The following is a 22757-nucleotide window of genomic DNA, read 5'->3' as shown; positions in this document are numbered from 1 at the left end:
TCAGATGGTTGCAATACACTGTGGAAGAGGGTGAATTTTAACTAGCTTCTGTTTGTTGTCAGCACACATCACAGAAGATAGCTAAACTTTTGTAACACCCCTCTTGTCAGTGTCCCTTTTTCATCACGACTCATCAAAGTCAGGGAGGGGTGGGACTGCTGATGTCAACGTTGTCAACAACAATGGCAGAGGTCTGTAAAAAGGAGAAACTAACTAGAGCATTTTGTTTTTACCCTTTCTTTATAAAATTAAATTAAATGAAAGAATATATTCAGAAGTGTTATTTAAAACGGACTAAACAGTCATTACCAAAGGAAGCAGACGTGCTGTGGGCAACTTAGATAACATAGCAACAGTAAGAACCAGTGGGAATCGCTCTGAAATTTGGGTTGATAAAAAATGCGTTTAGTGGACACAGGCCCTTAGTCACATGTATCTCTGTGTCTACCTTTAAAGAAACACACAGGAAGTGTCCAACAGTGTGTCAACTAAGTAATGAAATGTCAAAATACATAAAAAGTCTGTATAAAGGAAAACTGAATATTAAAAAACTATATTCAAAGTATTTTGTGTAAGATGTCAGAGCACTGCGGCACACTAACAGTGGTTAAAAAATGTGACTCACAGCCTCAAGTGATGCCACTCAAGGTCGTGTCCATAACCACACTACATCTTTGAAAATGAATCAAACATGAATAATGATGCTAATGACAGTAAAATTCTAGATGTGTTGGGGGGAGAAAAGATGAAATTGCCACACCTCTGATGCCCACACCTTGCTTTGCTTACGATCAGTAGATCAAAGCTACATTAGCCACAAGTAGGTAATCAGACTGAAATGTCAGCTATCACGTTTAATTGTAGGTCGATTTGTAGAATGCAGATTAAGCCAAAGAAGAACTCATGATGTTAAGAAATGTCATTTCGGGGCGCTGGTGGCTTAGCAGTCTAAGCACCCCACGTACAGGCTACAGTCCCCGTCGCAGGGGTCCCTGGTTCGATTCCAGACCGGACCATTTCCTGCATGTCTTCCCCTGCTCTCTGCTCCCCACATTTCCTGTCTCTGTTCAGCTGTCCTATATAATAAAGGCAAAAAGCCCAAAAAACATAATTTAAAAAAATGTAATTTCAGCACTGTAATGAGACATAGAGTCAAAAGATGAATCATTTTGTTTGTCATTTAACAATAAAGATGTAAAAAGGGAGTGACAAAGCCCGTGATGATATCATGTTTTTGGCTCTAACAACACATGATGTTAACTTTTGGTTTCATTTGAGATGAAACAGCATTTTCGGGGTGAAAGAGAGAAAAAAACATGCATCTTGCAAATATAAGGTTACCATCAAGAAAGAGACTCAGGAATGACGATGTCTCAGGCTGTGCTGCATCAATTTGGACCCTTTTTAAAAACACTGCTGCCATTGCAACAAGTGTGCAATACTAAATCCACAGCATTCTTTAAAGTTCACACCTTCAATACGATAGGAAACAGATCAAGGTCCACATGTACTTAATCTAACTGAGATGACTAGCTTGGCTGTTTTTGACCATGAGCTCTTTAGAATCACACTTGAACTCATAGAGTAAGCTCACTTCCATTCACCAATTCAAAGCACAACATCTTTTAAATGACAGCTTACAGGAAAAGTATGACTGGAGCAAGCTAAAAGTGCAAATTCAGCACTGCAACATTAAGAATAGACTACAAGTAAAGTATGGATGTCTAAAATACGACATGTCCATACAGATCAAAGCAGTTTACTGAACCTGGTCTCTCCGCTCTTCGGTCACCCGGTCCTCAGCAGCTTCACTAAAAGTATTTTCTGACAGTCTACAGGTGAACTGACACCTGAAACCATGACACATCCTGTGGTCTGGCACGCCTTTTACACACACACACACACACACACACACACACACACACACACACACACACACACACACACACACACACGAGCACACGCACGCACGCTGCAGGACTGAACTTTGACAGATCCTTGAACAGACACATTAGACCATCAATAATTAGCTAGCTGCAGAGAGGGTGGGGACTGAAGGCTCTCCCTTGTCACACACATTCCTCAGAGAGGCGCTGTGTGGTCAGGCAGAGGAGACTCTGAGACATGAAGTCACCCGTCAGGAAGATAAAGGCTGACAGAAAGATCAGAGAGAGGAGACACAGGTGGTTAGATAAAGACGTTCTGCGGAGGACAGACATCAGGGCATCAGGTTAGCTGTGATCCATCCGCTCGATCAATACGCTGATGCAGAGTGCTACGTGCAAAGACTGAATAATGTGGGAAAGGAAATATCAAGCCTGCTAAAGTCAATATTTTTAAAAATAATGCATGTGTAAGAGAACTTCCGCTTTTCAAAATAACGGCGATCAGTGAAATGATTCACAAAGAAGTCCCAGAGAGGAGAGTGTAATGAATGCTTCTCCACTTCAGAGCGCGAATACTTAAAGCTCTTTTGTTATTTAGTGTGACACTGCGGATAAAGTGAATCAGAGCAGACAGATAGGCATCCTCCGATAATAGACAGAGACACAGAAGCAACTGATCAAGATTGTTATCTGAGAAATAAAGCATGAAAAACTCTAATAAAACCAGCTCACTCTCCATGCAGACAGATGCTGGTATCATGGTATCATGCCATCTGTGTATCATCTAATCATGTTCTCCCCAGGGGGCTCACTCCATTTGACCCCCGTGTCATATCCTATTATAGAAGGAAGTCATAAATGATCCCTGTGCAGGCCGAACAAGAGCTGAAAGGGCTGCTGGTGTGCTCTTATTACTTGTGGAAAACGCAATCGTATAATGGAGTTTGGTTTTTTCAGCTTTGATTTGACAAAGTCTGGAGGTCATGGAGTAGAAGTCCACCCCCCATTCTAATAAGAACTTCAATAAGCATTTCTATTTCTGAAAATCCACAAGCTCTAATGTGTTAACTCATCATGAAGTCTTGGTAAAGACGAGCGTTAGGGCCTGTGTCCACTAACAGAATTGTTTTCACTGCAGTGCCAATTCTCTACACAAAACAAATTCAGTTCAGCATTTTCAGCAATCAGCGATCTTGGAGCCTTAATGTTAGCTGTTTTTGGTCGCAGCATCTTTAGCTGTCCAAGTTGAAAATGGTTCAACTTTTGGAACAACTCTGCACCAAGTGGCAACCTCCGGCTAATGAGGAAGTGCTAAAAGCTGCAGTTCCTCGAGTGTCCGCTTGAGGCTGGAAGTACCAGAAACCACATACACACAAATTCAAAACAGGCCGATCTTCACAGCAGAAATAAACATTTTTACAGCCTGGTACAAAAAACAAGTGTAGTCTGGATAGCTCATTTCTCTCTAGGCACACACTGTACAGGGGTGAATTTTTCATAAATTCTAAGCTATTAGGAGGTTTCCATTATGAGAGGCATAGCTGACTTGGTTGACAGGCGGGAACACTGTAGCTGTTGGAGAGGAACACTGTAGCTGTTGGAGAGGAGGCTTAAAGCCTGCCTGTTTTCCTCAAACTAGCTCGACAGAAGTTATGTTGAGTTCAGCATTTCCAATATGGCTCCCGCCGACGATTGGCTTCAAAACAGCGCTTCAGAAACAGATAGGTGACGTCACGGATACTACGTCCATTATCTATACAGTCTATGTGCCATACACATCAATATCACTCCCTCCTCCATATAAAGAAGGGGTGGGGCTTCCAATATCACCTTTTTCAACAACAATAAAAAGGGGAGAAACTGATCACACTTCTATTTTGAAGGGTGCAATTACCAGGTCTGATTTGCTGCTGTTAACGCCTTGGCATGGTTCCTTCCTGGTGCTTTATATTTTCTTTGTAAACAAATAATGTTCCTTGAATAAAAGCAAATATTAAGCAAACAGAACAGTTTAAAGCAGAGTGAACAGTCAGGGAAGCTGTAGTATTATGAGACAATCTTCATAACCTGGGTGTCAAGGAGAAGCGATGCGAGTGGACACAGGCCCTTATGGTGTGCTGAGACCAAAAAAAAGGCAAATTTTCAATGCATTTACTCATGTACTGAAATGCAAAAGAGGGGAAACAATGTATAATAGTGTGAGATGTGAATCATTTACAGTCAGATCCACCAGGCCAAATCAGGCTGAATATGTTTTGTTGTTCAGAATTTCCCTAAGTCGTGTTTTAATAATGGTGTTCATAAAAGAACACTAATATGCTGTTTATGGATATATGATGAGAATTTACCTCATACATAGTGAGATTTCTACACAACATAAGCTGAAAGAGTTTGATCAATTCAATGCCGTTTAAAAAGAAACAAATACTTTATAACATATAGACAACCAAACAATCGCAAACACACGTTTCCTTTAGGAGCAGTTTCTGAGCTTTTGATCAGACATCATCCTCCTTTTCAGGAGTTCTTCTTCCTGATCTTTGAAACATGATGGAGGTATTTATAGCATCACGTTTTCACTTTGTATTTAGAATCTACTGCAGCACCTCTGTGAGGCAATGAAACTCAGACACAAACTGCAGCCAGCTTGTTACTGTGAGACACCATCAGGAGCCTCATCTATATATGTATTGCAGGTGCTGTGTGTGACAGTGAGCATAGATGCTTAAAATTGAGCCCACACAGCTGTCTTGTTCTCACTTCTGGATATTTAATATTTCAACTTCAAACAGTCTTCAACACATTTGTATGCTGTGGTTAAGTTGTGGAGCACCTTTTACTGTTCTGTAGCGCTGATATCTCACACTTCAGGGTTGCAAGAATGTAATCAATACTCAAGGGCGAGGGGGGAGGACCCTCTGTGCTCTCCATCCCAGTACGTTTCTAATCAATCACCTTCTTTTCCTCCCCAGCAGAGAGGCGGTGCAGGACACGGCTTTAATTGAAGCGCCGCTGGTTCAGCTGTTCGACTCAAAGTGTGAACAAACACTCACAGAAGCTGATACACTGGGCAGGAAAATGGAAGTGACTCATTTAGAGACAGTGCAGCTGCTAAAAGCTATGAGACCCGCACAAACACACTTACACACACGTGCACAAAAAGCCCCTGTTTTTGTTGTTGTGAGTGAGAAGTCCTCGGGCTGATAGAGAGCCACTGAGAGGAAACTACATCAGAGATGCACTCAGTGTGCTGGCTGCTGCTCAGTTACACTTTCACTCTCAATTACTGAAGTTTACATTACAGGAAACTGATTCTTAGTCAAGCATCCTAACATTTAAGTTTGATAATCAATGTGTTCCCTAAATGTTCTCTTAAAAACCAAATACTATTCTGTTTGAGCCTCTCAAATAGATTAACCTGCTGCTTAGGGATGTTCGCGTTTAGCTATCAAAACTATTAAACATCATCACCCTCGCTAGCCGGCACCAGGATTAATAGCTGTTTTTTGTGTCAAAAAATGACCTTACTAATCAAGAGTTAATTGATTGATTGTCAATTCAATGATGGAAATAACTTCTGGTTTCGACAAAGCCCTGATGAAGACTCCATGAGGGATGAAACTGGTTGGCGTTCCTCTTTCCTGATTATTTTTAAAACTTTATGCCCCAAACTATTGTTGGCTTTTTAAACCGATTCATTGACTCAAGCTAGTGTGCCTGAAGACAGTCCCTGTGCCTTTCATGACTGATTCACTAAATTAGACTTTGGAAAACTTGGAATTTGTTGTCACTCCCAAAAATTCCAAAAATCTTTACTTATTTAAACTTATTCTCAATTTGTGCTTAAGTGTATATTGCTGCAACAACTGAATTTGCCCCCTGGGATCAACAAAGTATTATCTTATCTTATCTTATCTTATTAACATATTAAAGCAGATACTTTACTAGAGAAACACTACACGTACTCATTTTCTTTTGAGGTAAAATATTCGATCAATAAATCAATAGAAAGAATAAAGAGTGACTCAAATCATGATTCCAAAGGCAACTGGACTTTGACTCTAAACCAACAAGTGGACAGAGCTGAAAACATACTTTTCCATGGGTCATCAGTGCATTCATAATCACCGTGATCATCGTGATTACAGTATTGGTTGTCGGTTGTCTTCGAGAGTTAACATCTTCTCTCACAGGTGAGTCATTTGAAAAGGCTTTGGGATGAGAGGTGAAACATCTTCAAGAACTTCAACCAAGTCCAGTTCCCTTTAGATCAAGATTAAGATTATCATGACCTGATGACTGGGAACCTTCACACTCAGTCCAGACTGACAGCTAGAATTCTGTTCAGGTCATCTTACAAAATATCCTACAGTATGTTGGCTAGTTTCAGTTTCAGCCTTTCTTTTGCTGCTTTGTGATAATGAAACACACACACACACACACACACACACACACACACACACACACACACACACACACACAAATACTTCATTAAAATCATAACTGTGCTGAATACAATTGTAACAAGCATTTGACGCTTCATTAGCCGAGTGAGTAATTATATGAATCCATAAAATGATCAGCACTATCAGGATGGTTGTTAATTGCGGCCCTGCTTTGAAAATGCAGACAAGGCTCTCTCTGCTGCACACAGACCCCATCTTTAACAGACCCAGTCACCATAGCAACATCAAGCCCCTCTTCCTCCCTCCTCCTCCTCCTCCTCCTCCTGTGGCTGTGAAGCTCCTCACTGACACGATAAATCTGACACGCTCTGGCCTCAGAAGAGCGGAGCAAACCCTCAGCCAGCAGCCTCTGATAGCCTCTCCTTGTTCTTCTTCAGCTGTGAGATGCTTTTATAAAGTCTTGAGCGCGGCAGAGGAGAGGTCCACACTGATTCATTACACTCAGGGAAATGGAAACATGCATGTACTCGCAGGATGTTGATTCATAATAAGCTTTCCCCAGGGCACTTGCTCAATGGTACTCATAGCAGCAGCTGTACTTGGTTGAATTACATTAGACTTAAATGCATTATCGATTCTTTTCAAGCCCTTTTATCTTCTCAGGCCATATCTCCCCGAGACATCACACTGCAGGTTAAGGCCTTCACTGCTGATCACTGTAAGTCGTTCAAGAGAGGGAGATCAGCTCACACATCAGAGGAAAACCAGAAAAGTATATTATAACTAAGATTAAAACTATATGCTTATTTTCTTAACTGCTGACTCAAGGTTGGGAAAATAATTATTCAGGTTCAGGTTGCAGCAAATACTCAGGCCATTTCCAAGGGATTAGTCATCTGGTCCTTTCAAGCAGTGGTTCCCAAAGTGGGGTGAATCCCACCACAAGAGAAATACAGTAAAGTGGCGACTGCTTGGAAAAGAGGTATTGTGATTCTGGCGCAGAATAACTATATCCATATAAACAACATATCGAGATATCTTAAACACTTAATATATCGACCAGTCCTGGGCATACCCTCAAAAAAGGTAATAATTTACTGACAAATTTACATTAAAAATATATTTTTAGACTACTGTTCATTGATAAGCTCATTGATTTGTTATTTCATCGTCAAACTTTTTCTATGCTTGAGTAAAAAGCTTGTGTGTTTGATTTTAAAGTGCACAGGTCCAAAAATGTCCCACTTTCTACCTGAGATTGATTTAGCAAATCAGTCACGAATGACAAATCAAGCACACTGTGGCGTTCAGGAGGAGTTGAACACTTCTTCTCAGACTCTGATTAGAAATCCCCTGTTGTGTCTGTACTCTCTGAGTTCACTGCAGGGACTTATAGAGTCTGAATCAGCAGAATCTCAGCAGCAGCCTGCAGATCAGCAGCTTCAGAGCAGCACTGTGCGGCCATGCAGCTCTATAGTACAGAGGTGCATTCAGGTCACTACCAGATGATGTCCTCATGAACACACAGACACTTTGTATGAGGCCTAAAGATTCATCCAGAGAATTCACCTTCTAAAACTTATGTGGTGCCAAAGATTCACAACCCCCTGCTGTCCCTCGAAGTGATTACATGTAGCTTCATACTTCATTCAGCTGGTCTGCAGAAAATTAAACACCTACATGCACACGTGGCTGTGTTTCCTGTGCTGTTTTCAATTAACCTGCTGCTACTGATGCTTTTATTAATTTACTGTTAACTTACCCTAACCTCAATCAATCAATCAAGCTTTATTTATAAAGCACCTTTCATACAAATCAAATGCAATTCGAAGGGCTTTACAACGATTGAAAAAAATTCAATAAAAATCAGATATATCATGAATAAACATAAAGCAGAAATGGATTTAGATTAGTAGAGAGACTAATGCACACCAATTGCAAGGACATGTAAGTTAACAACAAAGGGAAAACTTTGTGAAATAAGTCAATAGAAGGTAAAAGTCTAAGATGAATAAAAGCACTAAAAATAGCAATAAAAAATACTAATAAGATAATCAAAATTAAGAGTTCAATATAAATAAAACAATAGAATATTAAAGTAAAAATACAAATACATTATAATGATAAATTAAAAGAAGTTATCATAAAAGCCGGGAGTGAATAGGCAACAGAGAAAGACATTTTTAATTGCAAGATTTTACTTTTTTTTTTAAATATATTTTTACATTAGTGGGTAAAAAACCCAACTTTAGATTACTTTGGAAAAAAAATAAAAACTCTGGAAGACAACTCACAACCCCTCAATTTAGTGTCTCCTGACCCCCACTTTGGGAACCACTGCTTTAAAAGACCAGATGACTAATCCCTTGAAAATGGCCTTAGCTGCAACCTGAACCTGAATTATTTTCCCAAGGTCTTCTCCCTTCTCTGCCTCTCTCCCTCTGAGCGAAACCGAAAGTAAAAAAAAAAAGCTTCTTCCCCTGCTCACCAACAACAAGAAGTGGTGTATCCAGCAACAACACAGACTGTTTTCGAAACCGCCACTATACTAGCAGCAAGTACAGATTTTGTTGTTAAGCATTTGAACAGTATTCCCCATCTCTTTTCATTCCTGCGGCCAACTTTGATGATGTAGGGCCCAAAGCAGTCAACACCTGTGGAGTAGAAAGCTGGTCTGAAAACTCGCTGTCTAGCTGGGGGAAGGTCAGCCATCTTGGGTGGTTCAGGTCGCCCTCTCCACTTCCTGCACTCAACGCACTTCCTCTGGTGTCGGCGGACTGCCTCTTGCCCACGAAGCACCCAATACTTCCTCCTGACTTCAGCAAATACCCTTTCTGGTCCAGGATGATGCAGACTGGCATCATAATCCTGTATGATCAGCCTAGTGAGGGGATGCTGAGGGTCAAGGACAATAGGGTGAACCGCGTCTAATGTGAGGTCGCTGCTGCGGCGAAGACGACCACCCACCCTGATGATTTCTGTTGCGTTGTCAAGCTCAGAGGCAAGTGAGATGAGTCGGCTGGATTTTGCTACTGGCTTGCCTGCCTTAAGACAGGATAACTCATCAGGAAATTAATCTCTCTGTGATTGTTTAAGGACTTCCAGTTCAGCAGCAGCAAAGTCATCAGGCGTCAGAGGTGTTGTAGAGTCTGCCGCCCCATTTAGCTGGCGAGCTGTGACTTCTAGGTAGTCACGTAGGGTCTGGTGTTGCTGTGGGTCTGGCAGAGATAAGACTGAAGTCATCAGAGCAGCTACAGCAGATGGTCTGATCTCACACTCTGGCTCATCAGGAGGTGAACTCGGGAGACTTAGGCCGCTCTTCTGGACGCTGCTTTAGGAAAGCCGGGCCTTGGGTCCACCTACTGCCACACAGGTTCACTAGAGAGAGTCCTCGAGTGATGTCATCTGCTGGGTTATGTCCTGATGGCATGTAAAGCCATGTTGCTGATTCCGTCAACTCTTGGATCTCTGCCTCCCGAGTCCCCACAAACACTTTGTAACCACGTGAGAACAGTCAGCGAGTCAGCCCATAGTGTGAGGCTACGGATGGGGAGAGTCAGCTCAGTGGTGATAACCTTAGCAAGCTGAGCACCAGTGAGGGCTGCACACAGCTCCAAGCGTGGAATCGACTGTTGCTTCTTGGGAGCAACGCGGGACCGTGCAGCCAGGAAGGAGACCTCCACTCCCCCCTGTTGGTTCTCACTCCTGAGATAGGCCACGGATCCATATGCCTGCTCAGAGGCATCGCTGAACACATGGATGTCTCTCGCAGTACTTGGATGGTCCATCTCAGGGCTTGAGTAGCACCTGGGCAGCACAACCTTCTGCAAGTGCTCCAGCTCTGCCTCCCATAAGTGCCACAATCGAAGCAGGTCAGCTGGTAATCGTGGGTCATCCCACTCTCTCTTCTTGTCCCACAAGCGCTGCACGAGGACCTTCGCTCTGGTCGTATACGGCACTATATACCCAAGAGTATCATATTGGCTAGCAAGGACTTTGTATATGTTCCTCATCGTGGTTACAGAGCAACAAACTGGGCGATGCTTGTAGGACAGAGTGTCGGACTGACAGTGCCAGTGCAGGCCAAGGGCTGACTCTTGAGCATCAGGACATCCATAAGTGAGCCACAGCTCACAATTGTCTGACCTTGCTTCAGAGGGAAGGTGATTGATGATGGAGGGATCGTTGCTCGCCCACTGTCGTAGTTCAAATGTCTTGCTTCAGGTCTCTCCAGAGGAACCAGAGCAGTGGTCTATCCTTAGGTAGCAGCCGCACTTGGTGAAACATCCCACGGATATCAGTGCTGAAGGCGATGGAGTGCTCACGAAAGCGCAGCAGCACAGCCAGTAGTGAGGAGCCTAGTGGGGGTCCTGGTAGCAAGAGCTCATTCAGATTTTGGCCTTGATACTGAAAAGAGCAGTTATATACCACCCAGTTCTTTCCATTGTGCTGGACAATGTGGTGTGGTATATACCATGCTTCATCTGACTTCTCCACCTGGTCTGGTTTCACCTTCACAACATAGCCGGCTTCCTCCAACTTACGAATCTTCGCTTGGTAGGCAAAAGCTTGCTCAGGGACCTTTGACAATCTTCTCTCAGTACTTCTGAGCAGTGGCAGTACAGCTTCTTGTGGGGCGTGTAGCTGCGGCATGTAGAAGGGGTGTAGCGTAACGCTCAGTGCCATTAACATTCACTCTCACTGTATTGCCTTGTTATGTTTGTGACCAAACTACGACATCTAGTGTCTAAAAGCTGTAATAGCAAAGCTTTGAGTTATTTTGAACCCTTGGTCTTGCCGTAGTTATGTTGCCATGGGTACGGACCGTTTTGTTTATAGTCTATGGTACGGACATAATCCTTCTTATATCGCGTTTGGAAAACATTTGCCTGTAAGTATTTTCATATACAGTGCTTTTAGTTCAGTTTCATTGTTTCAGATTGTTTGTGATAAAGGTTAAAAGTCTATTTTAAAACCGCCGACAGTGAAATCTATATATGCTAACCACTAGCATGTCAATGCAATTTCCCATGTATGTTAGCATCAAGCTAGCGCTTCGTGTCGTTATAGCGCTGTTACCACATGAGAGAGATGTAACATTTGTATGGTTTCTCTTGCGTGAAACTAATGTATATTTTCTTGTGTGTCCAGTTTTACAGTTTTTATGAGTAAAGCTACAAACGGAAAATCCCGAATCAGAGTTTTTCTTGGGAAACTGTTATCTAACTGCCAAGCTGAGATAGCTGGGGCAGAATAGTAAAAAGGCACCATTTTTTGAACAAGCCAGCAGCCTTCCATGCTGTAAGAGAAGACCTATTACCAGTCATGATGACACATAATGAAGAAGAAATGGACTTATTGGAGACAAGATCAGAAATATCCAGCTGCTCTAGAGCCAGTAAACTCTCAACAGCCAGCTCTCTTGCACTGAGAGCACGAGCAAAGGCAGAAGCTGCTCGCACTGAACTTTCATTTGCAAAAAAGGAAGCTGAAATGTTAAAACAACAAGCTATACTACAAGCAAGCTTACATGAGCTGAAAATGGAAAAAGCTGCTGCAGCCGCAGATGCAGAAGCTAATGTGTTGGAAGCAGCTGCACAGGATGAGTATCAACAATTCGGCTCTCCTCTTCTAGTGCATAGACCTGTGATGCCTCAGATCCCAATTGAGTTCCCCAGTGGAAGAGCTACAACACAGTCATCAGTGCAAAATCCTTTTCTTCAGCCATACCAGAGTGCACAAACAGCTAATACGCTACATGCAATCACAACCCCACCCGATGCAAAGCCACCAGTAGGCACACGTCCACCAGCATCCCAGCCAACCATGGGCAATGGTGAAACAGCAAAAAGCTGTGTGCTACATAGTGAAACGCAGCGGAGTGAAAGCAGTGAGTATGCATTTGCTGAGTTAGCCCCGCATCATTCATTCAAAAGAGAGGATGCTTTGTACACAATGCATGCTAATACTGTTAAAAATGAGAGACATTCTCACGGCTATGGAGAGCCTCCTCATAACATCGAGCACACGAGTGACAAATGTGTGCTTCCTCAGTCTCATCCAGCTCAGTCATCACCCTTACATGACACCACCTCGTCCAATCCATCCGCTGCTATCGACTTAGCAAAGTACCTGATGCGTCGAGAGATGGTGAGTTCCGGCTTATTGACATTTGACGATAAACCAGAAAATTACTGGGCTTGGAAAACATCATTCATCAACTCCACAGAAGACTTGAAACTCTCTGCTAGAGAAGAACTCGATCTTTTATGCAAATGGCTGGGTCCATCTTCTTCTGAGCAAGCTAAAAGAATCAGAGCAGTGCATATTCACAGTGCATCCGCTGGCCTCCAGATGGTATGGCAGCGATTAGAGGACATCTATGGCTCACCAGAAGTAATTGAAGATGCTCTACTGAAAAAAATTGATGATTTTCCAAAAATCACTGCAAAAGACAACCACAAGTTAAGACAGCTAGGAGACACTCTTATGGAACTCGAGGCAGCTAGAGCAGATGGATACTTACCTGGCCTTATGTACCTCAACACCTCGCGTGGTGTCAGCCCCATAGTGCAGAAGCTACCGTACAACCTGCAAGAAAGGTGGATCACGGTAGGATCACGCTACAAAGAGCAACACAGAGTGTCATATCCTCCATTCTCAGTCTTTGTGAACTTTGTTTGTGAAGAAGCAAAGGTGCGTAATGATCCAAGTTTTGCTAACATAACGGGAACACTGTTTGCTACCAAGACAGAGAAAAGCTACTCACCCAACTATCAGCCATTTAACCAGCATGTGAAATCAACAGTAGCTGTAAGAAAGACAGAAATCTCTTCAGATGGCGATCCTGACAAATTGTGTCCTCTGCATAATAAGCCGCATCCTCTGAGAAAGTGTCGTGGCTTCAGGAACAAAACAATAGAGGAGAGAAAGGCGTATCTGAAGGAAAAATCAATCTGTTTCCGCTGTTGTGCATCCTCCACCCACATTGCTAAAGACTGCAACAAACCTGTTCAGTGCAAAGAGTGCAATAGTGACAGACACCCCTCAGCACTACACCCAGGGTCCGCTCCATGGAAAACTGATTTTCAAACAAACACTAGGGAGCAGCAAGGCGGGGAGCAGCAAGGCGAGGAGCAGCAAGGCAGGGAGCACCAAGCAGTAGCCGGTACATCTGTGACGTCTAGATGCACAGAAATCTGCGGAGATGTCAATGCCTCAAAATCCTGTTCCAAAATCTGTCTTGTCTGGGTGTACCCTAATGGACAGAGAGAGAGAGCGCTGAAGACCTACGCTGTTCTAGATGATCAAAGCAACAAATCACTAGGCAGATCAAAATTCTTCGAACACTTTGGCCTTCAGGGAACAGGGTCAATGTACACTCTAAAGACATGCTCAGGAGTGGTAGAGACATCAGGCCGACGTGCCAGCAACTTCATTGTGGAGTCTCTGGATGGCAAAACCCAGATCTCTTTACCTACCTTGATTGAATGTGACTTGTTGCCAGACAACAGATCTGAGATTCCATCACCAGAGGTAACAAGACATTATCCTCATCTCATGTGCCTGACAGATAAGATTCCAGCTCCGGACCCAGATGCATCCATCTTACTCCTACTTGGACGTGATATGATCCAAGCACACAAAGTCAGAGAACAGTGTAATGGACCTAACAACGCTCCATTTGCTCAAAGACTCGATCTCGGATGGGTATTAATTGGAGATGTGTGCCTCGGAAGAGCGCACAAAACAAACCGTGTCAGTGCCTTCAAGACCAATGTGCTTATGAGTGGCCGTCACTCGATGCTGGAACCCTGCACAAGCAACATACTGGTAAAAGAGAAAATCCATTCTCCAGTGCTGCCTCACGCCCCTCCAGGTATGTTTCATGCATCCAATCCTAAATACAACACAGACAGCCTTGGACAAGACGTGTTTCAAAGTACAGCACATGATGAAAAACTTGGCATGTCAGTTGAAGACAAGTTGTTTCTCGACCTCATGGATAAAGAGGTTTACATGGATGATGCTAATTGCTGGGTGGCACCCCTGCCATTCAGACCAAATAGATCACGCTTACCCAATAACAGGCAGCAAGCGTTCAATCGTCTCACATCCCTGCGTCGTATGCTGGAGAAGAAAAAGGGCATGAAGGATCACTTCTTCAAATTCATGCAAACAATGTTCGACTCAGACCAAGCAGAGCCTGCACCAGCACTGACAACAGAACAGGAACGGTGGTACCTTCCAATATTTGGTGTTTATCATCCACAGAAAAAAGACCAAATACGCGTAGTATTTGACTCCAGTGCCAAACATGAGGGCCTTTGTCTCAACGATGTTCTCCTTAAGGGACCTGACATGAACAATTCATTACTGGGAGTCTTATTGCGTTTCCGTAAAGAACCTGTAGCAGTGATGGCTGATGTGCAAAAGATGTTTTATTGCTTTACTGTCCGTGAAGAGCACCGGGACTTTTTGCGCTTTTTGTGGTTTGAAGACAACAACCCAACCAAGCAGATCACCGAATACCGCATGAAGGTTCATGTATTCGGGAATTCTCCCTCTCCAGCAGTGGCCATTTATGGCTTAAGGAAGGCAGCCCTACATGCAGAAGGAGAAGATGGTACAGAAGCCAAGCAGTTCATTATGCGGAACTTCTACGTGGATGATGCCCTGGCCTCTTTCCCCACAAATGATGAAGCCATCTCTGTCTTGAAAAGAACCAAAGACATGCTAGCTGAGTCAAGCATCAAGCTGCACAAGATAGCCTCTAATAGCCGTGTGGTGATGGATGCGTTCTCCCCAGAAGAACGGGCTAAAGACCTAGTCAACCTGGAGCTAACAATCGACCCCTTGCCACTTCAGCACAGTTTGGGACTCACCTGGAGCTTGCAGACTGACACCTTCACCTTCTGTGTATCTAGAGAGAAGAAGCCGTTCACCAGAAGGGGGATCCTATCCACTGTTAATGGTATCTACGACCCACTGGGATTTGCAGCATCTGTTACAATTCAAGGAAAGGCCTTAGTCAGAGAGTTGTCAGCCGAACAGTTTGAATGGGACGCCCCTCTCCCAGCTGTGAAAGAAAAACAGTGGAGGCTGTGGACAGACTCAGTCCATGAGCTTGAACAGCTTCAAATAAAAAGGGCATATGTACCTGTTTCTTTGCGCTACATTGAACACAGAGAACTCTGTGTTTTCTCTGATGCTTCCACCATGGCCATTTCAGCAGTGGCATACTTAAAAACAGTGGACAAGGAGGGCCATACTCACGTCGGGTTCGTCATGGGCAAGTCAAAGCTGGCTCCTCATCCTCAACACACCATTCCACGGCTGGAGCTTTGCGCTGCCGTACTGGCGGTTGAAATGGCAGACCTATTAACAGAGGAACTGGACATTGATATCCACAAGGTCACATTCTTCACAGACAGCCGGATTGTATTAGGCTACATTCATAATACAAACAGAAGATTTTACGTGTATGTGACCAACAGAGTTGCTCGCATCAGGAAATCCACAAGACCTGAACAGTGGAACTTTGTCAGCACAGAAAACAATCCTGCAGACCATGGGACACGCTCTGTGTCAGCAGCCCAGTTGTCACACACCAACTGGTTCCAAGGTCCAACTTTCCTGTCCAGAGACACCTGCTTAAAGCAAGAGACTTTTGAGTTAGTAGAACCTGATGCCGACGCAGATATACGTCCACTGATCACAGCTTTCATAACCAAAGCCTCTGTCAATCGGCTTGGCTCACGGAGATTTGAGCGCTTTTCAAGTTGGAAAGCCCTCTGCCGAGCTACAGTCAAACTCATATACAAAGCCAGGTCTTGCAGTAAAAATACAAACAGCAAGACAGAAGTATGGACACAGGCAAAAACAGTTATCATCAGAAGTGCCCAACAAGATGCCTTCTCTGAGGAGATCAGGTCCCTCTCAAGGGGTGATGTTGTCTCAAAGTCCAGCACTCTCAGGAAGCTGAACCCTTTTGTTGATGCAGAAGGCCTTTTGAGAGTTGGAGGGCGTATGCCTGCAACACACACTCCGTGGGAAGAGAGACACCCAATCATTGTCCCCAACAAACAACACATCGCCACCTTATTAGTGAGACACTATCATGAGCAGGTCGCACATCAAGGGAGACATCTAACAGAAGGTGCTCTTCGCTCTGCTGGTTTGTGGCTGATAGGAGGCAAGAGGTTGGTGTCTAACATCATACACAAATGTGTGATCTGTAAAAGGCTAAGAGGAAAAGTAGAGGAACAACAGATGGCTAGCTTACCTGCTGATCGAGTCAGCCCGGGTCCTCCATTCACAAGTGTCGGTGTTGATGTGTTTGGCCCATGGACTGTCAGCTCACGGCGCACCCGAGGTGGGGTTGCAGAGAATAAACGCTGGGCTGTCATCTTCACATGCATGGTGACAAGAGCCGTGCATATCGAAGTTCTAGAGTCTCTGTCCTCTTCAAGTTTTGTAAACGCCCTAAGAAGATTCACAGCCATTCGTGGACCAGTTCGTCTTTTTCGTTCTGATCAGGGTACTAACTTTGTGGGTGCCTGCAAAGAGCTCCAAATAAGATCTGGGGACCCTGAGCTAGCAACTTACCTTCTAGATAAAGGTAGCACCTGGACATTCAACCCTCCCCACGCCTCACACATGGGCGGAGCATGGGAGAGGATGATAGGTGTGGCTCGCAGGATATTGGACGCTTTGCTGTTGAAGAGAAACACCTGTCACATGTCTCACGAGGTTCTGGTCACTCTCATGTCCGAAGTTATGGCAATTATGAATGCTAGGCCTCTAGTCCCTGTATCGTCTGACCCAGATATGCCTGCCGTCCTTACACCTGCCATGCTCTTGACACAGAAAATTGAGACTGTGTTGCCGCCATCACCAGGACAATTTGACCTCAAGGATCTCCACAGTAAACAATGGAAGCAGGTCCAAACTTTAGCTGATGCATTCTGGAAACGTTGGCGGCAGGAATACCTGGTGACCCTTCAAGCAAGACAAAAGTGGCATGTGGACAAACCAAACCTGAACAAAGGAGACGTGGTGCTTCTGAAGGATGCACAAGCAAAGAGAAATGAATGGCCTGTTGGCATTGTAGTTGATGTCTTTCCAAGTGAGGACAAAAAAGTTCGGAAGGTGGATGTTAAGGTAGTCAAGCAGGGCACTCCAAAGGTGTACTTGAGGCCTGTCTCAGAACTTGTGTTGCTTTTGAAAAATGTATAATGGTATAATGTGTTATACCAGGCGAGGAGTGTATTGCCTTGTTATGTTTGTGACCAAACTACGACATCTAGTGTCTAAAAGCTGTAATAGCAAAGCTTTGAGTTATTTTGAACCCTTGGTCTTGCCGTAGTTATGTTGCCATGGGTACGGACCGTTTTGTTTATAGTCTATGGTACGGACATAATCCTTCTTATATCGCGTTTGGAAAACATTTGCCTGTAAGTATTTTCATATACAGTGCTTTTAGTTCAGTTTCATTGTTTCAGATTGTTTGTGATAAAGGTTAAAAGTCTATTTTAAAACCGCCGACAGTGAAATCTATATATGCTAACCACTAGCATGTCAATGCAATTTCCCATGTATGTTAGCATCAAGCTAGCGCTTCGTGTCGTTATAGCGCTGTTACCACATGAGAGAGATGTAACATTTGTATGGTTTCTCTTGCGTGAAACTAATGTATATTTTCTTGTGTGTCCAGTTTTACAGTTTTTATGAGTAAAGCTACAAACGGAAAATCCCGAATCAGAGTTTTTCTTGGGAAACTGTTATCTAACTGCCAAGCTGAGATAGCTGGGGCAGAATACTCACTATCTGGTCTTTGAGTAGTTGCACGGCTTCCTGGTCTTGACGTGATCTCACGACCAACTTCTCACTGCGATATGGAAGCACGTCCATCTGCCACAGTTTCTCCACATGAGAAAACAGGTGGGTTGGAGATGGTGTGAATGTGAATAGGCACTGTGCTCCATCAAGGCTGGGATTAATGTCTTGAGTTGGGCCTTGAAGTGTCCATCCTAGACGTGTCCTCACTGCAGCGGGTCCACCAGGAGGGCCCACTCGAACAGGCTCGATGGGCGTTATCAGGTGTGTGCAGTCAGAACCTATCAGAAGCACTGGATACACTTTGTTTAGTGTCTGAGGAGGTAACCCAGCTAAGTGTCTGTACTTCCGCTGCAGTGCATCAGCAGGATGGCTGTGCTCTGCCAACCCCAGGTGCTCAGCCGTGAATGCGCTCTGGATCTTAAACCTCATCTTAGGTTCAGCAACAGGGGATATAGTAAATGAGACAGCCGCCCCGCGAAGCACCTGCAGCTCCTGGCGTACCGTGCGGAGAGTCAAGTCTTCTGGCTTGCCCTTTAGTCTTAACTTCCTTGCGGCTGTTTGGAGAAGGATGGTCCTCTCGGCTCCGTCGTCAAGGATTGCGTATGCCTCCAGAGATCTGTCTCCGTTCCTAATGATAACCTTGCTGATCTTGAGAAGCACTTTGCAGTTGTAAGTTGGACGGTCAACATACAGGTCTTTGCTGATGGTACTTACAAGACAGCTTTCAGTCGTGGCTTTTTCAGGCACATCACTTACTGGTCTCTCGTTCACCTCGTGCAGTACAAGCAGATGCCTTCTGTTGCACGTCTTGCAGGGAGCCTCAGTGTGCACTTAGCTGCTTGAAGGCCACGACCACAGCGCCAACACCTATTGTTACTTCTGATCCATGTCTCTTTCTGCTCTTTGTGCAGCAGCTTGAAGTTAGCACAACTGTTCAGAAAGTGGTTGTTATTATCGCAGTATGGACAGTACGCCTCTCCTGGTTCCACTTTGCTGGTACTGTTGGCCGGAGACTCTGCTGCAGGTGGGTTAACGGGAGTACTTGGTTCAGCTGCTTTGCCTGTGCCAAGGAAGATGGTTGTTGGTTTGCTAGCTGGCTTGGAGTCCTTCCTGTTTTCTTTCTTCCTGTTGAAGGGCTCCTCTCTCTTGCAGCTAATGCACTTTACATAATCCTCCTGCACCTCAAGCTCATATTCCAGCCACTGTGCAAAGTCAACCAGCGTGGGGATGGCTACTCTCATAGGATGGATAAATCTCTCAAAGCTAGAAGTGAGATCATAAGGTAGCTTACTCAATAACCTGGATACATGGGAGCCACAATCCAGCTCCACGTAGCCTCTGGTCCCCAGTTGTTCTAGCATTCCTACCAATGAGCGTACACGAAGAGCGAACAGACGAAAAGCTTGCACATCACCACTACGAACATCCGGACCATCTATCAGCTCTGTAATACGTTGGACGGCCAGCTTATGTGGCTGTCCGTACATTTTCATGAGCGCCAACATCGTGTCTGTGTAAGGCTGTCTGGAGTTGCTGTAGGAATCCGCTACGAGTGAGGCTTCCTCACATTTCAGGTGATCTGTGAGGATCTGAAACTTAAATCGCTCGGTGGCGTCTTCCGGAAGGATATTCTCCAGTGCAATCTTCATCCTTGAGAACTGTCTAGGATCTGGCGATGACAGATGTGGGATTGATGGCTTTGGCCCCCGGTACGTATACTCTTGGGCGTATGACTGATCAGCGTAGAGGGGCCGTTGCGGGGTGTATCCTCTCTCAGCTCTGTCTGTATAAACCCTGTGGTTCTGGTGGCCTGTAGGGAGACAATGGCTGGGTTCTCTGGCCATACTGGTCGATTTTGGGGTAGCTTGCTCGAGGAGCTGCAGAATAATATTGGGAGTGAGAAGAGTTCTCTTCCTTGGGTGAAACTCTAAGGCGGGATAGATTGGATGTTAACATGTCACCGGGACCAGGAGTGGAGTAATATTCCTCTCTGTGGTCAGCTGTATACCCTGTGTTGTGCATCTGGTTTGATGGCAGGGGATACTTTTCTCTGCGATGATATGTGGCTGGTGGTGGAGGTAAGCTTGCAGGCTTCTGTTGGCTGGGCAAAACTCTCATCTCATTCATCATCGTCTGAAACTGTTAACGGAGCTCAGCATTTTCCTGCCTCATTTCCTTTAATGTTGCAACAAGTTCAGGTACTTGAGTAACTTGTTGCCTCAGAGCCACGTTCTCTTCACTGATCTGCTGCCACCTGGTAGACTGGTCTGGCAGCTGATTAGATGTCGGGCTCAGATCCTGCTGCCTCTCCCCAATTAGCTCTTCCCACTCTTCCTGGTGCATGTTCTGGTCTGGTGTGTTGCTTTGGCTGATCGGCGAAGAGGCACGTGAGAGCGCCTCTGCCCCCAAAAGCTCACACGCAATTTCCGCAGGTTTCTGCTCTTCTGGATCATCAAACTGCTTAAGGGACCCTGGTCCAGTGAAGCTGTAGTCCAACAGGTGGGAGTGAATTATTCCCTGTCTTTGGGGTCGGGCTGCAGACTTCACTGTCTCTGAGTTTTGCATCGTTCCACAGTAATCCGCTATCCGGCTCGAAGGACCAATGAAAAATAGTGCGACTAGTGTAGGGTGGTAGGATAATTCGGATCGCTGTGGAGAGTCCGGTAAGAACTCTGGCTTCACTTTATCAGAGATACTTCCAATGACCAGGCAGAGTTTCAGGAGAAGTGTCCTTTATTTGTTGATAGGTGAGTTTAGTGCGAGTGTGGTTTCTGCAAACATAAACAATACATGTCAAACGTACTATTCTACAAACGTGAAACAGAAATGTACGAAGACAATACTTTAACCTCAGATAATTAGGACAATTAAAACAACTTACTGTCAAAGGACGCACACAGCTGAAATAAGGAACACTAAACTATAAAATCTTATCAACTGAGAACTACTGAATAAACTCTGTCATCCATGCAGCAGGCAGGCTGGTGTGTGTGAAATGTCTCTGCAGCTCCCTCTGCCGTCCACCGATTGGCTGAGCGCTCTCCACCCTCTTAAAGTGACAGGCAGCAGGCAGCCTTTTCCACATGCAGTATGCCAAACCCACCCGGATGTTGTACTGATTCTGGAAAAAATTCTCAGTAATACTTCAGAGAACTTTATAAAGGACAGATTTCAGAGATTTTCTTGAGTTAGAGAAGTTGTGACTTCGTTTTTTTCAACATTACAGACACTTTAAAAAAAAAAAACTTTACAAGTAATTCAGTGCTCTTCAAAAAACACAACATTCATCTCTGTATAAGTTTCAGTCCAATTCACTCCTGAATACATGTGTTAACAGGTGCAGTCAGTGTTATCCTGTTTTTTCCTTTCTGGTCACAGAGCTTCCTGCCATCCTTAAATACAAATGACCGAAATCATCGTCTTCCAAGGCGAGAATATTGTTATCTCGTGTCTGTCTGCCACCAACAGTTCAAATGCTGCACAATGAGTGCTCTGGCTGTTTATGACAGCTCTTTTCCTACTTTATCTCTGTAAACCTCCACCACAGCTCAAGTCCCCTGAATCCTTTCATATCAGCTGCATGGAGACGACAGAGGATTAAAACCCCCCTGGCCCTTTAATGACATGAAGCCTGAGTTTCTCCCATGATCCCCTGTGAGGATCTGATCTCAGGCTCCAGTTCCTTCACAGTTCAGACCGAAACCACAGGCAGAGTCAGCACTGCACTGTGACCATCACAGTCTCTGAACATGTACTCAGAAGGCTAAGAGGACCAGTTCTGGATTAGTTATCAACAGTTAAATTAACCATATTTGAATCTTTTCTCATGTCTTTCCTTCCCGACTACAGTAAACTGATCATCTTCAGCTTGCACACATAGAGAGACATTTATGGACGTTGTACATGGAATAGACTAAATGGACAAATCCCATTCACACACTGCTCTTGACATCACCACTGGGAGCAATTTGGGGTTCAGTGCCTTGCCCAAGGACACTTCAGCATGTGGACAGTGGGACCTGGGGTCAAACTGCTTCTGAGCCACAGCGAGCCCCTTATGTTGTCTTCAGCTTTGGCAATCATTGACACTTTACTGACCAAACATCTGTTTAAAAACAAATGGAGAAATTAATGGACATGTTCATGGAAATTGGACATGGACATGGTAATTGTGTTTGTTGTCAGAGGAAATGAGAATCTCACTTGAACTGATACAAACCCTGATATGTAGGGTAAAGGCTCAGGATGTGTGAAGCTGTTTTAGGTCCCAAAGGAGATAACAGAAAAGAATAAGTACTTAAACTGCTTTTAATCATCTATTGACAGGCCGGGCTTCATGTGACATGCAGAGCTTGTGAGTACAAATGGAAACACACAATGGATCCCAAAGCCCAGTGGGAATAACATGGTTCCATCCATAATTATTTATACAGAAAGAGAATTAAATGGGGGACTAGGGGTTTAGTCTAATTAATTACATTAGCATTGACGGCTCATCTGTCACTGCTGTAACAAAAACAGGGAGGAGCTGAACCCAGCAAATCAAATGACTGTCTCTTGTTTGTCACATTAAGTAATCAAACTGGAGACTCAGTGCAATACAACATGTGTGGAGAAAATGTCT

At 44.4% G+C, this 22757-nt stretch overlaps 2 protein-coding genes across 3 annotated transcripts in view; one reads left to right on the top strand and one right to left on the bottom strand.

The window, feature by feature from the left end:
- pacsin1b (protein kinase C and casein kinase substrate in neurons 1b) overlaps nt 1-22757 on the bottom strand; it is a 54893-nt gene that overhangs the window by 26355 nt on the left and 5781 nt on the right. The window lies entirely within an intron of this gene.
- On the top strand, nt 11001-18120 carry LOC117816981. Its single transcript, XM_034689402.1, has 3 exons — nt 11001-11183; nt 11444-17748; nt 18009-18120. Exon 2 carries the CDS (start codon nt 11618-11620, stop codon nt 17528-17530), a length of 5913 nt encoding a protein of 1970 aa, XP_034545293.1. The 5' UTR covers nt 11001-11183; nt 11444-11617; the 3' UTR covers nt 17531-17748; nt 18009-18120.

Source organism: Notolabrus celidotus, chromosome 1 (genome assembly GCF_009762535.1).
Source record: "Notolabrus celidotus isolate fNotCel1 chromosome 1, fNotCel1.pri, whole genome shotgun sequence".
Classification (NCBI taxonomy): domain Eukaryota; kingdom Metazoa; phylum Chordata; class Actinopteri; order Labriformes; family Labridae; genus Notolabrus; species Notolabrus celidotus.
Note: the sequence above shows the minus strand (reverse complement) of the source record. Positions and strands in the feature narration are given on the sequence as shown.

Excerpts from the sequence above, each read along its gene's own strand:
- LOC117816981 (XM_034689402.1), top strand. The coding sequence starts at position 11,618 with ATGATGACACATAATGAAGAAGAAATGGACTTATTGGAGACAAGATCA.